This window comes from Sycon ciliatum, chromosome 4 (genome assembly GCF_964019385.1).
Source record: "Sycon ciliatum chromosome 4, ocSycCili1.1, whole genome shotgun sequence".
Classification (NCBI taxonomy): Eukaryota; Metazoa; Porifera; class Calcarea; order Leucosolenida; family Sycettidae; genus Sycon; species Sycon ciliatum.
Window position 1 is genome coordinate 1,891,508 of NC_088646.1, and position 16,947 is coordinate 1,908,454.

Here is a 16,947-nt window from a genome sequence, read left to right on the forward strand (position 1 = left end):
TCTTGCAATATGCTGTTGCAGCCTGAAGGCAATGAAAAAGTTCGAATGCTGATCTGCTTTCAAGCGTAGAATGTTCCATTATGTGCATTACATATTTGCATAATTATGTTTTGTACTGGAGTGTGAATGTGCGGTAAGGGCATGCACATGTAAGTATATCGCACTGCAAACAGCCTAAGAGTTCACGTGGTATGTGATAAGTACACTTTTGGAAAGTGCGTGCACAGTCGAATCATGTAATGTTAAAACAGCCTTCGTGCTCCTCCCTGAATGGCTGCACAAGTAGAAATCTCCGTCTTCCTTTGCTTCTTTTTGCTTGAGCTGGTATGGTGGTCGTAGAGTTGGAAACTGTTAAGTATGATAACAATCGTTGTTTGGTCTGGAGACAAGAATGCATTTGGATATTTGTCCCAGGACTGTATGGCTTCCCAAACTGCATGTTGAATGCCATAAATGATTATTGTTCGGTTCAAGAAAGGACTCGTGGGTCTGTCTGGCTATTGTGAGCTCTCGCTAGTCCATTTCCATAGCACTTGCTCTGGATTGACTCGCTGGAATATTCTCCAGTATAGAACAAGAAGTTTAGAAAACCTACTGGTGATATTAGTTATACTAGTTTCTCCGCACTGTACCGCAGCTTTTGTTATCACACACATGCGGGTTATATACAGTAGTTTATCTACAATCCAGCATGATGTTCTTCCAAGAACGCCCCCGACCTAGGCCCTCGGAACGACGTTCTTGGGTGTGCAACATCACTTATAGTTCTAAATCTTAGAATTAAGCGCAGGACTTTAGTGATCACGGTTCCAAATGCATGTCATTGCACTCCGCCTTCGGGACTTATTAAACATGTCATTGCACTCCACCTTTGGGATTAATTTTAAGAGCTGCATGCATGCCAAAGCTTGTCATAAAAGAAGAGCAGACTTAATTAAATAGGCATCTTGTACGCATGATTTCTAACATGTACACGTAACATCCCTGCGGCTGCCGAAGAGCGTTCTTCCATACTACAGTAGAGTCGAGCGTCCAAGAACGTTGTGTCCAAGAGGTTAGCCTTGGGTGTTCGTATTTTTCAGCCATCCGGCTGCGCTCTTGTAGCATGTTCTTAGAAACAATCATGTTAGGATCATAATTATGTATCCCGAAAGCTGCCGGAAAACCAACACCTCCATTCTTTTAAACTTAAGGCGGTGGCGTTCTTAGCATTTCAGGCTGGACATTCTTGGGCAACACGTTCTTTGGCGCCCGACTCTACTGTAGTACTGTACATGAAATACAGCTACTACAACTGTAGTAATATAGAATGCCGATTATCCGAATGATTGATTGTCCGAACTGCTCAGGCTGCATGGCAGCAGGCTGTCATCAACATGCATCCCATGATAATTTCGAGGAGCTGGAGTGTGTGCCAAAAAGAATGAGAAATGAAAGTATGCATGAGGAAATGAGTATGTTTTAGATGAGTGTTTTCCCACGCCCTTATCCGAACATACAAGCACACGATCGCCATAACCCCTGGCACACAGCACACAGCTTCAGAACCTGAGAGAGTATGATATGGGTATGTCACAAGTACTCCCAGGTCCCGAAGCTTTCGTCTCAACAAAGGATCATAATCGACGACTTGTAATGAACTACATTTTGGTGGTATTATACTGTACTTGTTTACATTCAATTTAGGAATGAGTTTAAAGCATGAGAACTATCCACAGCAGACATTCTCACTGTTCGGAGTTGCCAAAAACGTGGTGCATGTACAAATCAGGGATGGGTACAATACCAACATCTGAGGTGAGTCTATCAGGAAAGTGAATGTCGTCCACTCTATAAAATGGGGTCCCTCAAGAAAGATGCGATTTTGCAGGCATGGACGTTTCCAGCCAGGTGACTGTATATACAGTGATCTAAGTTATGCAAAGCTTGACATGAATGATTGGCTGGACACGTCAAAGAGAAGGAAGAGAGAAGCAGACCAACCTTACACCAGCTGAGTGTAGTGGCCCAAAACAACAAACTAATTCTGTGTGGCCTTATAGGAGCTGGGCAAGATGTGTACAGTGAATTAAACAATACAGTATACGTGGGAGAAGAAGTGACAAGACTGAGTATGATACACTGTGCCAGCACAGTGCACATACTAGTGCAACTGTTGGTGTAGTTGCAGTTGGCCCACACAAGCAGGTCACTCGATTGTAGATACACAGAGCGCATTCTACATCATACAAAACATGTTGAGCTAGGCAGCAGTGGCTGGCATTTACCGACATACACCAATGCCAATGCGCGGCTTGAGCAAATATTACAAGCCTCGGAACACCCATACGCCATTTTAGAGACAGAACAAGGCGATGAGTAAGCACCAAAGGATTATATGAATAGCGGCCAGGCAATAATTCAGGCCACTGCTGCTAATCAAGGACTAGTTACTAGTACTAGTATGTTGTCAGTGTACCCTGAAACGATGCAATCACAGCGAACGTGATACATGCACATCATGTTGCCTGGTTCTTGGTTAAAAGTTGTATCCTCAATGCTTGAGGTTTGTGGGGTCCCTCCAGCTTCTCAGAGTCCTGCACAAAAAAAAGATAAAAGCAAGTGCAGGTAGAATAACAGTAAGCTCACATAAAACCTCTTCGTCTTGCTAACAAATTTCGTGATTAAATCCACAGCATGGGAACGAGGCTACAGGAAAAAAAAGTTCAACCATAATAATGCAAAAAGGCAACTTTAGCTAATCATATTTTTGGCAGCGACACTATACTGTTTGTATAGGAGAGTTGGCTTGGTGCATTCATGGCAAATGCACTCCCTATAGTATTGTATTACTGTACTTCATCATTTTACTTGGGCATTCATTCCCAGTAGCCCTAATGTCTTCTAACAGAGCGCGCAAGGTACTGCATATTCGGCGCATATTTTATTTTCGGCTATTAACGGCCTGTGCATTTTTAATTCGGAAAGTGGTGGACATCACGCAACTAAATTGTAAATAAAAGGAGGTTTGTCAACTGACAACCGCATACTTTTTCGACATCACTAATAAAAGAATTTTTCGTCCAGCGCATGCGCCAGGAGTGAATAGCAACTGAATAGAGCGGTTGTCATTTGACAACCCCCCTTTTATTTACTAGAGGAAACGCAAAAGGTAACAAGATTACGTAACCCAAGGTGAGAAGGCACTGAACGAACTGTCAACCTACGAATACAACCTCAGTGTAACAACATGCTCTTTCTGCTTACACAAGCAGAAAGAGAAAGAGCACGTTGTTGCACTGAGGTTGTATTCGTAGGTTGACGCTTCGTTCAGTGCCTTCTCCCCTTTTATGTACTGGGCATTTGTAGCCTAAAATTCGTTTTGCAAGGTTCAACGTGACAGTGCATACAGGCATCAGCAGTACAGGCTGAAATTTCAATGTGGCCGAGATGTGTTTTTGCCCTGGGGAGGCTGCAATTTAAAAGCGTCGGAAATTTGCATACTTTACAACACAGTACTGAGCATGCGGTGAGCTGATCACGAAATGAATTGGACGTACTAATAATGCTAAGGGATTCGGGGGCGCATCAAAGGGGTCAGCACCAAGGAATGGGATAGATTTGTGCCCAGTTCGGGTATGATATTGGGTATAGAACGGAAATTATTGGCTAAGCCTCGGGCGACTCCTACCAGTATTGCCACCAATGGCCCATGGCTGCTGATCTCTGTAATAGAAATGAGACGTGTATGTGAAACCAAAATACGGCTTTTCAAGATGTACTGTAAGACATGTTATTATAATGAGTCGCACATTTAACGATTGTCCAAAATTCATAGGTTAACGAGAAGATATGTTAACAATCTTGCAGTATTCTGCCATATACACACACAGCATATATGAAGCAGTACGGCCTCAATGGATCTATTATAACGAAGAAATGTCATCCGTTAAAACGTTAGATTTGCTTCCTCGTTATATATACATGTCTTACAGTATGTGCATTTTGTGAAGATCTGATCTAAGGGACACCTTGTTGGGTCTTGCCAACATTCAATTATTATGATGTTCATATCTATGCATGAATTATAAGCAAGAATCAATAACCCCAAGAGTATGCAGCTTTGCACATGGAGTCTGCCACAACACGTTGACCAAAGTACATGAACCTAGACACGAGCTAGGGAATCAGCTGAGCTGCTGCGTCATTTATGATCTGCTATAGTTTCCAGTCTCCATGGAGATTTTTCTTGGAGACGTCGAATCTACAGTATTAGGTGTGGAACTATTGTACTAAACCGCAGGAGATAGAATCTATTCAGCTCGGACAACATTTCACTACGTACGGAAGGAAGTACGCCGATCAAAGCTTGCTACACTCCCGTTTAGTCAACTTAACGGCCCAAATAATGCTTGGGTCATGAACTCATCGCTGTTGGTCTTTCGAGGGTGCCTGACAATGGTTGTTAATGCACAGTACCAGCCGGGCCAAATGACAAGATCAGAGACATAGATCTTCCTAGTTCAATTGCTGAAACGTGACTTGTGCACACGTTACGTAGCAAAAGGAACTGTACTATGGCACTACACGCCATTCACAATAATCAAAAATGCCCACTTGACAAAACAGAATTTCATCAACGGAGCCCCGGGATTTTTTCTTCTGTACATAATATCAAGAGTACATAACCCCCCAGAGTGCGCAACGCCTGATCCAGCTCTGTATACAGGTATAGGGTCTTGGTCGAGCCGAATCGGATCTTTGCGGCATAATACCGTACACATCTGAGGGGAACCCGGGGAGTCGCGGGTACTCTTGGATCAAAAACAATGGTGCCCTGCCTCGAGACCGGCCTTGAGCTGGTGTGGAGTGTACGCATGACATCAGAAGATCCGATTCCGCTCGACCAAGACCCTATGCAGAGCTGGATCGGCGTTGCACACTCTGGGGGGTTATGTACTCTTGATAATATGCATTATGGAGTCATAGCATAAATAATAATAAGGGAGACGGCACGGTAGACTTTCAGCCTAAATCATAACGAGGGCCAGCTGGGCAGCTCAAAAGAGAGCTCCATGCACTATTGGCAGAGTGGTATACATGAATAGAGAGTGACCACCCAGTGCGTGAAGCTTTTCGTGTCACCCTAGAAAATTTCAAAAATTAATAATGTGGGTTCAACCCCGGGCTGCCAGTGACAGTTGCCCTTACTGCCTTAGGGGCAAGTGCGATACATACATGCTCGCATATAGCATCGCTTGACTGACCCATGCTTGGGGCCAGTGGGTCAAGTCCGCGATCACGGGTTGCATAAACCACGGATCATGTAGAATCTCCATGGATCCAATCTGTGTACTGTAAAAGCAGACATTTTTGATGGTGTAATATTTTCGGAATTCTCCAAAATCGGTGGTTCGGTGGAGGGAAATTTTCGGTAATACCCGCTTTCCAGGTAAGGGTGCTAGCACTACTAAGTAGTACCGAAAAATTTCGGTGCATTTTTTCGGTAAAAATTGTCGGCACCAAAGTTACCGAAAATAAAACACCACTGAAAATTTCTGCTTTTACAGTACATCATTTTGGGTATCATGATCTCGTGTTGTTTCCTTGGGTGCTACGACTCCCTGACATGCATTGATCCATGGCACGGTATGATTTGGGCGATTTCAGCCAATCAGTAGACGTTCTGAGAGGGGTATATTCAACGATACACCCCGCTCAGTTCACATGGGTCGCGCCAAGAGTGAATATTGGAAGGAGTCTTGGGAAAGTGCCCTGGGAGAAATGGATTGCACCATTCTATACATGTACTGCATTCCCCATAATTTCCTCGTGCTATATCCTCGGGAAAATATTTAACGTATACCCTTCACATACTCATAGAATAATCCAAACGTATCTGCAGTCAACCACGGGTATAACAACCCACGGATAGTGAGACTATCTTCAGACCTAGTAACAATATAGCCGTATATTTTCAACCCCGTGAATGACGCCAACTCCCAAATAGCAACACTTTTCTCATGCCCGATCAAGGGTCGTTCGTTACTGGCAAAGTTAGCTGGACATCTTGTCATGTAGTCATTATTACTTCCTCCGCGTCATCGAAATTGTCGCAGTTTGACTAGTGACTTGTCACTTGTTACTGACAACTCCATAAGCTAAGCCATTCAAAACTTATTACACAATATGATAGTCTGAAGACTAGAGTAACGTTCCAGGACAGTTGGACTGAGGGTTTTCATGCAGAGATGAAGTCCTCGTCGTCGCTGATGTCAATGGACGCAAAAATATCGTTCCGAAATATTTCAAGGAAGGTTGAAAGTTGGTCGCGCCTCATCTCAAACGCTTTGACTTTCTCCACAGGACAAGAGCTGCTGTGCTTGTCGTCTGCTAGCTCTGGATGATTTCTACTTCACCACCAACGAAGCCTAGTAAGAATACACGATCGTTGCGAGGTCGGTTGATTACCGTCGGCGGAATCACCTCGATCTTGAAATGAACTTATTTTAGCCGTGGCATGCCCATGTATTTTAGCTGTTTGGTCACAGCTCATGCAGTTCAGGTAAGTGTACTATCGCGTCCAGCGCGCCCTGTTTTTCAGCATCACTGGTGTACCATGGTACGGCACCTGCGCGTGCATCACTAGCACTACGTGTAGAGTCTACACGGCTCTTGCAGGTACAATCATGTACTGAGTGTCTCAGCCAGAGCGACAAATTTTATCGCTGTTGCAGGCATTTAGTTTGCTGACCCCTCGATGTTTCTCCAAGCGCTGCCACTTGTTCCACGAAGTCATTCTCACCCCAGCTAAGGTAAAACAGTGATGAGGCTTGAGTGAATGGCCATAAGCACGAGAAATGTGCAGGCTGCAACGCCTGACTGATCTCCGCAAAGTCGAAATTACCATCGCAGCGACATCAGCGAAGAAAGTGCGTCTAGTTCAAAAATTCCAGCTTCCAATAACAGAAAATAGAACTTTACCGTCACCCTATACTGATGACTATCGCCTATATCCCATTCCCTGCCTCTGGTATGAGTGCTGGTGAGTAAATACCCCGTTTTATATCAAAAGTCAAACTGCGACAATTTCGATGACGCGGAGGAAGTACTTCAAGCAGGGACAATGAAATACACCCCGCCCCCTTTCCTGCAGAGGGAACAGTGCTGTGTCCAGGTCCTCATGCAGCATGGAGGTGCTAGTAAGTCACTGGCATATTTTCTCTTGTGGATCGATGTACAGTGCGTGACAATGCTTCCATAGTGGTGGTGGTGGTGGTGGTGGTGGTGGCGGGAGCATACTGCACTGCAGGGCATTACAGCACTGGCGTACTATTATTTTCTCTTGCAGACGTGCCGTGCACGACAATGCTTCTATAGTGATGGTAGTGTGGTGGTGGTGGTGGTGGTGGTGGTGGTGGTGGTGGTGGTGGTGGTGGTGGTGGTGGTGGTGGTGGTGGTGGTGGTGGTGGTGGTGGTGGTGGTGGTGGTGGTGGTGGTGGTGGTGGTGGTGGTGGTGGTGGTGGTGGTGGTGGTGGTGGTGGTGGTGGTGGTGGTGGTGGTGGTGGTGGTGGTGGTCACAGTGGTGGTGGTGGTGGTGGTGGTCACAGTGGTGGTGGTGGTGGTGGTCACAGTGGTGGTGGTGGTGGTGGTGGTGGTGCTGCTGCTGCTGGTAGTGGTGGCGGCGGTGGTAGTTGCGGTGGTGGGAGCATTCTGCACTGCAGGGCATTAAAGCAAGCTCGATTGTGCATGCATGGTGGCGGTGGGAAAGAGGAGCCAAGGAAAGTGTGTACATATTTTTTGTTGAAAGCACGAGAATTCAAAGAAAGCTGGCTGCTTCCTCTATTTCCATGATCGGCCAGTGCCTGCAGCACGAACAGTACATTGTATTACATGTATGTGCATAGACAGACAAATAAACACTAACCTGAGCAAGGGTACCGCTTGTATTCGTGGTCAGGAAAGTGAAAGTACGAACGAAGGAGAAGAAGATTGTTGACCATGGCGAACAACTGCATATCCAGAGGGCACACGGCTTGCCAGAATGGGTCGGCTACATCTTCGCTAATCTTCTATCCTAACAACATTCAGCTTCGAGGTCAAGGACGACGGCATTTTTGGAAGGAAATTTCGAATTTTGGAGAAGAAGCTTGCTTTCGGAAAAATGTTCCTTTCACGCAAGGCAGCATGCCAGGTCAGGCGTGTGAACCAGGTGAACTGTGTCGGCAGATCCACGTTTACGTTCCAGGCGGACAGTTTTTTGACCAAGCCGTGAATCGCCCTCGCTCTGACTCGCCCGGCTACGAAGGAGTAATTTTACAACTCTTCAGGCCAGCTACAGGTCTCTGATGCAGAGCCGCAAGTGACGGATATCGGTCATTTGCAGCCACTACTTAGGGCCTCCTGGTCGTTGCAATCTGATACATAATATACCTCATGCGTCATGTAAACGCGCAATTCATTTTATGCACATGGGGGGTTGAAATCTGACCCGGGTCGAACTCAACCCGGGTTGAAGCGCTTCATGTAAACACCGCCTTACAGTACGGCCAACTTCGTCAGGCCAGAACGATTCTTCCGCGACCTTCTTGGCGTCCGTGACCAAGACTGTAATACGAGCAGAGGCGGTTCTAAAGTGCACGGAGGTGTACACGACGCTTTGTACTACAGATACACCTTGTGCCTTGCAGTGTTCAGCTATTGAATCCGCATCGCAGTCCGGGTCAACATTTCCGATGTAGTACACGGTCACACGAGGTCGTCCTACGAGTCCAGGTGCACTCTTGGGTGTTTTCGGTGCTGTGTACCGCGATGTCTCCTCCCTACGGTGGTTTGGCTTCTGCACTTATCCTTGTGACAATTTTTAAACTTTTAAATGGCTCCTCGCAGACCTGATTATATGCATAATATCAAGAGTACATAACAGGGTTATGTACTCCGTTATAACCTAAAGATATTTTGCCTTGTCTATAAATGTGTGCATGGCCGCCGCAGCCCTCTACTTGCCGAGCTTTTTGTACTTAGATCAAATAGCAACCATACCAATGCCTTGACCAGGGGACAGTCCGCCCTGGCTTTAGCCCTGCCTAATGCTTCGTCACGGTACGGTTTCTATGCTTTGCCTCACCTGGCTGCTGACAGGTGGAATTCGCTTCCAGCAGCATGCCGCCAGGCAGCCTCCTTTGCAATGTTCAACAGTACTCTTCGCAGCCTCTTTTGCAACACATAATGGCACAGTGTGCAGCCACCGTTTTCTTTTTTCTTTACTCTATTTCACGCACTTACGGCTTTCTTCATTTAGCTCTATTTCACGCACTTACCTAGGGTACCCTGTAAAAAGACTCACAGTCTGTGGGGATTGCCCTAGTAAAATAATAAATACTACTACTACTACTACTACTCTTGATAATATGCAGCTGCAGAGAACATAATCATTGGAAGGATTCACCAAGATCATGAAGATCATGGGACAGTAACATACATGTACATGTATTATGCAGACTTAGACAAGTTTGTAAGGTGCTGTTACTCTGGAGGTTCATGGCAATCGAGGTTCATGGCAATCAGGCCAATTCGAAAACGAAGATCATTCGAACCTCAGTCCAACCTTCGTCCCAAGTGGCAACACTAGTAATACTCGTTATAAGGGTAGGTCGACTGTAACGTTGCGGATAGCAGCTAACGCGTGATAAAGGCACATAGGTTTGGTGAGAGCGGCGCCATGCTGCATGGTAGAGACCATTGGTCAAGAATATTATCACCGACATGCAGTGACGTCTCCTCTTTGTTATAGATCTGAATGGAGAGCTGGCGTTTACTTTGCAAGATGTCATTGTAGAAGTTGACCATTGACAGTGGGTCGGTGACATCACTTATTACTTGAAGTACAGTATTGTATACAGTATACAGTATACACCAGGGAGTAGTAACATTACTACTCCCTGGTGTATACTGTATACTGTATTATTTCGTACCCATAGAGCAATGAGTCTCCGGCTCCCTCTAAACCATCGTTTGGAATGTAAAAATCAATGTGCAGATAAAAACTAGGCTTCATAAGAACAAACGCAATGTGAAGAATTTTTAAACAGGCAGCAAGGCGACAATAGTTTCAGAACCGTAATCAACAGGACCAGCTGAATTGATAAAATTCAATATTTATTTATACAAAAGAGAAAGACCAAAGCCTATGTCAAGGGGTGTTTCCAGTATCACAAAGGTTTTATCGAAAAATAATTATCATGAATGCTTCATTGAAAATTAAGAACAGAAAAATGAAGAGCGCCGGATATGATGGACAAGACAAGTACTATTTTAACGTGGGAAAAAGACTGGCTGCCTGTTTCAGTGGGGCACTGGGAATCACTTTGCTGCCACAACACACATAGAGTTACAATGTGTGTCAGTGCATGTTGTGTAACTCATATACCATAGCTAACACGTGATAAAGGTACGTAGGTCCGGTGAGAGCGGCGCCATGCTGGTAGAGACGATTCGTCAAGAATATTATCACCAGCATGCAGTGATGTCTCCTCCTTGTTGTAGATCTGAATGGAGAGCTGGCGTTTACTTTGCAAGATGTCATTGTAGAAGTTGACAACTGACATTGGGTCGGTGATATGTTCCAGCTCTGACAAGAGTTGTGCATTCATGTCAAACTGGAAACGAGCTTGATATATTTCAGACCTCAGGCGGCGTGTCAGGGCTTCGAAAGATTTCTCCTGGCGACTCAAAAGAGTGCGGACCGAAGAGCGTAGTCGTGCCCACAAAGAAGGGGCATTCAAACGTTTCTTTAAAGTGACGGAAAATGACGCAAGGAATGCCTGAATACGGCGTTCGATGTATTCCACTTTGTATCTGGGACTCTGGACATAAGCTGCCAGTTGGTATTCGTTGATGCTTTCGGCAACTCTACAGAAGACAGTATAGCCAAGTTGTTCCGTTGTCCTGAGCTGATACAAGCAGGCATCATCAATCAGCTGATTGAGAAACAAGGCAAGAACACTGCAACGCAAGGACTCTCGGCTGCAGCCTGCACCTGCGTACGTGGAGATATTGATGCCAGCACCAATATCACATGACCCGCACATGGGGATGATGTCATAGACGACAGCGGTATTAGGCTCTAGTGCTTGTGCATGATACACTGGCTGAGATGATGGTTGCAATGATAGAAGCTGCTGATATCTGACTTTGTCCAGGTCAACAGGAGTGCTGTCTGGGTGGAAGTGCGACACCTCGCCGAAGAGAGCTTTTGCTTTGGCCCTACTCAGGCTGCCATGAATGAAGCCAACAGTCGTCATCGCACCGGTAAAGGCTGAAACAAAATTCAACAAGTCATGGTGTCTCATTGATAGTAGTGGTAGGAACACTCCCCGATCCGAACGACTGATGTATCGGGTGTTGTATCGGAGCATTATAAGGTCCTTTTCTTTGGTAACTGCGCGACCCTTGGATAGCAACTGGATTTGTTCATGCTTAACACTGCGGAAATGATGTACATTATATGTCTTGAAGATGCTCTGCAGAAGGGTGGTGAGGTAGAGACGAAGTGGCTTCACATCAGCATACCCAGTGAGTGTCAGGTGTAGAGATGACACATCGTGGCTTAGTTGATAGGAGAAACCAGCAAGTTGGGCATTGAACGTCTCATTGTCCTTGTTTACCATGGCCAACCACATGGTCATATGAGCGTGAAACGCGACACCATCCTGTTGGAAGCTGTGAATGTCCGGGTATAGGGCAATGTCGATGGAGACTTAAGGAACATGTGGAAACTCAGGGTTAGGATACCACCACAGCTTCTTGCCAGCAACATTAACCAATAGCTCTGGAGCGGGAATAGATGGTTGATCCTGCAGCGCCGTCAGCATCTTGATATCCGGGACGTACGGATTAAGTCCAGGAATTGAGAAATGCGGATCTCGTTTCCAATGCTGCCATTTTAACATCTGACTCTTGGGCAGTGCACTAATCGAGTAGCTGAGACCAAAAAGAGAATCGTGTTCTGTAAGAGGCTCTACTTCTGATGAGCCAATGATCACCACAATGTTGTCTGGTGTCAGCCGTTTCACAACACTCAACGTTGTCGCCGGATCCCAGATGTCACGAGATGGCGGAGACAGCAAATCTGCTGGCGTTTCAATCCTACTCAATCGCTGTGCCAGGAGGGGAATTGCAGATGCCGCGTCAGGGAACGGGCGGCTAAATCTGAAATTGATTTCCTCCAGGGATTTCAGATTTCTCCAAGTCTCTTGGCTCACACCAGATGTCTCAATGAGGTGTATGTAATCGAACACCATGCCAATCATTTCGTTATAGTGGGTTTTCCCCTGCAAAGTCATGTAGATAACTACAGACATCACTGAACAGCCAATCACGGACTCGTCGCCAACACCTAGTGACGTGGCCCAGCCTAATTCGCGAAGTCGTGACAGTACAGACCCGCTTGCTTCACTCCTCAGTAAGACAGCGATCAAGAGTATTGATCGACGCCTTTCCAAATCCTTGCTCGAGTCCACCTGAAAGTGCATAGTCAGTGTGTTGTTTCCATGGCGTCTGGTATAGCGGCCGATTTGGCCACCGTATCCCGTTGTACACGGCCTGATGGGTATGAACTCGGGAGATGTTGTTTTCGGTATGGCCGAGAATGACTGCCTGACAAGCTGTTCCAAGTTCTCCAGTTTGTCAGTGCTCCAGACTGCAACGGAGAGTCTATCCGACGTGTACTGCTCCTTGAAGAACTTGCGCAACGCCGTCAGAATATCCGGCTTGTTGAGTGTCTGGGCAGAACCAGGGAATGTGCGAGACAGCGGTGACTGCGGGTCCGACATAAGACTGAGGAGACGAATTTGGCGACGGTCATCATCAGATTGGTAGTTGCGGAATTCCGAGTCCACTGCCTTCACCTCACGTGCCACTAGATCTTGGCTTAGTGTTGGCGAGATGAAGAACTGTGCAAGCATGTCCAATGCCTTTGCACCAGAATTCTGATTGATGTGAAAGAAGTAATTGGTAAAAACAGTGCTGGTGTGTGCATTAGCAGCGCCTCCGTTCAGTGTGACGTATTTATTGAAGCCATCCTCTTCTGGGTATTTCACAGTGCCGCCAAAAAACAGCATGTGCTCAAGGAAATGAGCCAATCCTGGGTACTCTGCGGGTTCATTGAACAAGCCAGCATTGACATTCACTGACACGGCCATTGGTAGATTGAGCGTGGCATTGTCCGAGATAAGCAACACTTTGATGCCATTTTCCAATTTGAACACTTTGTAAGATGCTGTGTCAGCCGGTGATTTCAGGACTGCGCCGTTTAGATTCGGGGATGCTTTACCCGAAGCTTGCCGACCGTGGACCGCGTAAGCAATAGCACCAACAATGCATGCAGCAATGACCAAAAGTACGCAACATACCCGCCGAACTCGGATGCGTCTCAGGTTAGCGTTCGACTGTCTCCTCGCGGACTTCACTCGAAATCGCTTACGCTTGCCACCTGTAGCACTGACGGCTTCGTCACTATCCACAATTTGTATGTCGTCAAGCCCGTCTCCTGTATCTGTCTGGTCTTCGTCTTGAGGGTTGAGGCTTTTCACGTTCAGGGGTCGGCTGGCAATGCCGCCGTTGTCCGACAAATCATCGTCCTCCTCATCTGGTGCATTCAACAACTCCTGCTTTTCGGCGCCTGAGCTCATGACGGGGCCGGGGACTGTGCCGTTTTTTCCTGGATCCGCCGCGTGGATCAGCCTGGCCAGCCACCTGATCTACTTGTAGTCACTCACAAGAACACCGCTAGCAGGTGATCTACTGGAATGCCGTGCGACAGAGAGTTTCTTGGTTATATCTACCTGTATCACGGTCCTGAATATTAAACCTAAAATGGAATCATCTTGAATCATTCACTGATACTCAGGTATGAGTTTTTTTGTTTGCCAATCCATACAATGTCATGTATCATATCAGTACAGTCATACAGACTGCCAGTTGTCTGTGTTTCCTGAGTCTTTACGTCAGCCTTTACCGGTCTCTGCTTGGATGACGACTACACCATGGCTTAGCGGTTAGACTTAGACAGTTGAGTTAGAGCATCGGCGGCATAGCTAGCGAAGGTCGCTGGGTCCCTGCCTGGTTCGAGTCCCGTGGCGACAGTCCGTCAAAGAGGCACTGCCATCGCTCACTGATTGATTGGACATGGCAGTACAGGGCCGAAGGCAGCTCCCATGGGCATGGAGCAGTGCGGTCGAGTGACGAGTGCCCTGTTGAATGGTGGCATGGTGGGGGGGGGGGTCCTCCCCCAGAAAATTTAAGGATTTTTGGAAGGAAAATCCTGCACTCTGGGTGCATTTCAGTGCTGGACCCCGAAGCCACTTCAGCAATGTTCCTGCAAAGCCGGAATATGACTTTAAATCCGTGCCATCTTCCGTCTGGGATAGTGTGAATGCAGAGCTCTCTGATATTGACTGGAGCTGGCACCTGCGTGCCAGCAACGTCAATGATGCGCTTTCGCACTTTTCTTCCATTCTCAACAGTGCCCTTGAGAAGCACCTCTGGCCATTCGGAAAGCAGCCGTATTCTCACCGCTGCCCACGGCCCAGTCAGCCACCCTGGGTTGATGCCCATCTCCGCACAGCAATCAAGTGGAAATATGATCTCTATAGCATTTTTAAGAAGTACCCAACACAACAAAACAAACAAGCATACCAACAGCAGCGAAATATAGTGAAAACCCTGACGCGGACAAAGTACAGAGCTTATATCCGCTCAGTGCAAACTACTTTGCGGGGTAGACACCGTCCATCGCTTCACCAGTTTGTGAGATAAGCAAGAATTCGAAACGTATCACGAGAAATTCCGTCACTCACAACAGGGACTCAGCAGGCGGCTGACCCTTTGGCCAAAGCTACGGCACTAAACGCCCAGTTTGCCTCTGTGACTCGGCCAGATGACCCGTTGCTCTCTATTCCCCCTATTCTCACCCCCTCGGAGCCCTCAGCTTGTTTCACGTCCGTCATCACCACAACTGCCACTGTCCGGCGTCATCTGAAGAAGCTTCCGACGTGCAAGGCGTCTGGTCCTGACGGCATCCCCAACCGGGTCCTCAAGGCCCTGGCACCATCCATAGCATTCCCTTTGTGCCATATTTTCAACATGTCATTTACCACGGGCATATTCCCTTCCGCATGGAAAACAGCGAAAGTCATACCTGTATTCAAGAAAGGTTCCCGCCACGAACCTGCAAACTACCGCCCTATCTCTCTTCTTCCCTGCGTGTCCAAAGTATGTGAACGCATCTTTTATGACCACTTATACAGACATGTTTCGCCGTTTCTGAGTCCCGCACAATCTGGGTTTCGTAAAGGCGACTCCACCTCCCTTCAACTGACCCGCATCGTGCAGCAGGTTTGCCAGCATAGGGATAACAGAGCGCTTGCTGGCATTTGCTTCTTTGACTTGGCCAAGGCTTTTGATACCGTCTGGCATCGAGGACTTTTGGCAAAGCTCGAGCATGCATTCAGGGTACGCAAACAACCACTCTCCTGGCTGAAATCTTATCTCTCTGGGCGTTATCAGTACGTAACTGTGCTTGGCACATCCTCGGCTGCAGAGCCAGTATTGTCAGGCGTTCCTCAAGGATCAATTCTTGGTCCCCTACTATTTATAATTTACGTAAACGACTTACCTGCAGTCTTCCCTGGAACGTCTCTGTTTGCTGACGACACGACCCTTCTCCCCTCATCAGCTTCCCTCACTGGCCTGAAAAACAACTTGCGTGCTGGCATTCAGGAAGTTCTTTCCTGGATGTCGTCCTGGAGGTTGTCCCCAAATCTATCAAAAACAAAAAATCATGCTCTTCCCGCCCCAGCCGGAGTTCACAACCCTCATCCATGCCAACTTTCCAAATCCAATTGACATAGTGTCTTCTCACAAACACCTTGGCATTGTGATTGACTCTGCACTCTCTTGGGTACCTCACATCGAATATATCTGTAAAAAATCAAGTAAATCCTTAGGAATTCTCTCCCCCCCACTGCTCCTACCTCCCACTTTCTTGCAATCTCCTTTTTTATTTAGCCTACCTTCGCCCAATATTTCATTATGCAGATACGTCTTGGGTTGGGTTATCCTCTTCCGCTGCTGCAAAGCTTGAAATACATCACAAGAAAATACTTAAAATTCTCCTCCGTCAACCCCGCATGCTCTCATCATCCGCCCTTTATAAAATCGTTCACACAACCCCGTTATCACATGGACGCAGTGCACACCTGGCTTCTCTTGTCCATTCTATTAAGCTTGAGTTGTGCCCACCTCATCTCATGTGTTTTAATTGGTTCTCTTCTCTAAGAACTAGAAACTCACTCTTACTCCCTAAGTGTAACTCATCCACTCTTTTGCGCTCCCCTCTCTTTATTGCTTATTCTGTTTGGCTCACTCTACCCAGAGAAGTTAAGGACCTGACCTCACTCCGCCTGTTTAAGATCCGTGCCGCCCCTTATTTACTACGACATACATAGCTCATTATCCACATGTCCTTTGCGTTTCTGTGTTTTTCACTGTTTTTATTTGACATTATCTTTCTTTACGGAGTTGTTGTTGCTGTTCGTTTTGCTACTCTTTCTTTCTTTTTCCCTCCCCTCATTTCTATTTATTTTATCGCCGTGGTTGGCAATCACCCACTCTCGTAACATTGGCCGGTGTTTCCGCCGAGTCTTGAGATGTTGTAATAAATAATAATAAAAATAATCTCCTAGCTAGGCACCGGCGGATTATGCCGGCAGAATTATTGGCATAATTTGGTGGTTGAAAATTTGGAGCATAATTTGGCATCCTTTCGGAGGTAGGAGCATAACTGCATGATTGTATCACAGTTCTAGTATGTAGGCTACACAATTGTGTACAATGCACCTGATCAGTGCTGGTGGTCTGCATGGCAAAGGGTTCGGACTTCGGAGGTCATGCAGATAGTGTTTTCAA

The 16,947-nt window shown here is 46.6% G+C and overlaps 1 protein-coding gene across 1 annotated transcript; it reads right to left on the minus strand.

Annotated features, from left to right (window-relative positions):
* Window positions 1-9,970: 9,970 nt before the first annotated feature.
* LOC135813845 (uncharacterized) lies at window positions 9,971-13,836 on the minus strand. The gene is given in 1 exon segment (XM_065326865.1): window positions 9,971-13,836. A coding segment is annotated over 1 exon segment (3,270 nt). The 5' UTR covers window positions 13,671-13,836; the 3' UTR covers window positions 9,971-10,400.
* Between the last annotated feature and the right edge of the window lie 3,111 nt (window positions 13,837-16,947).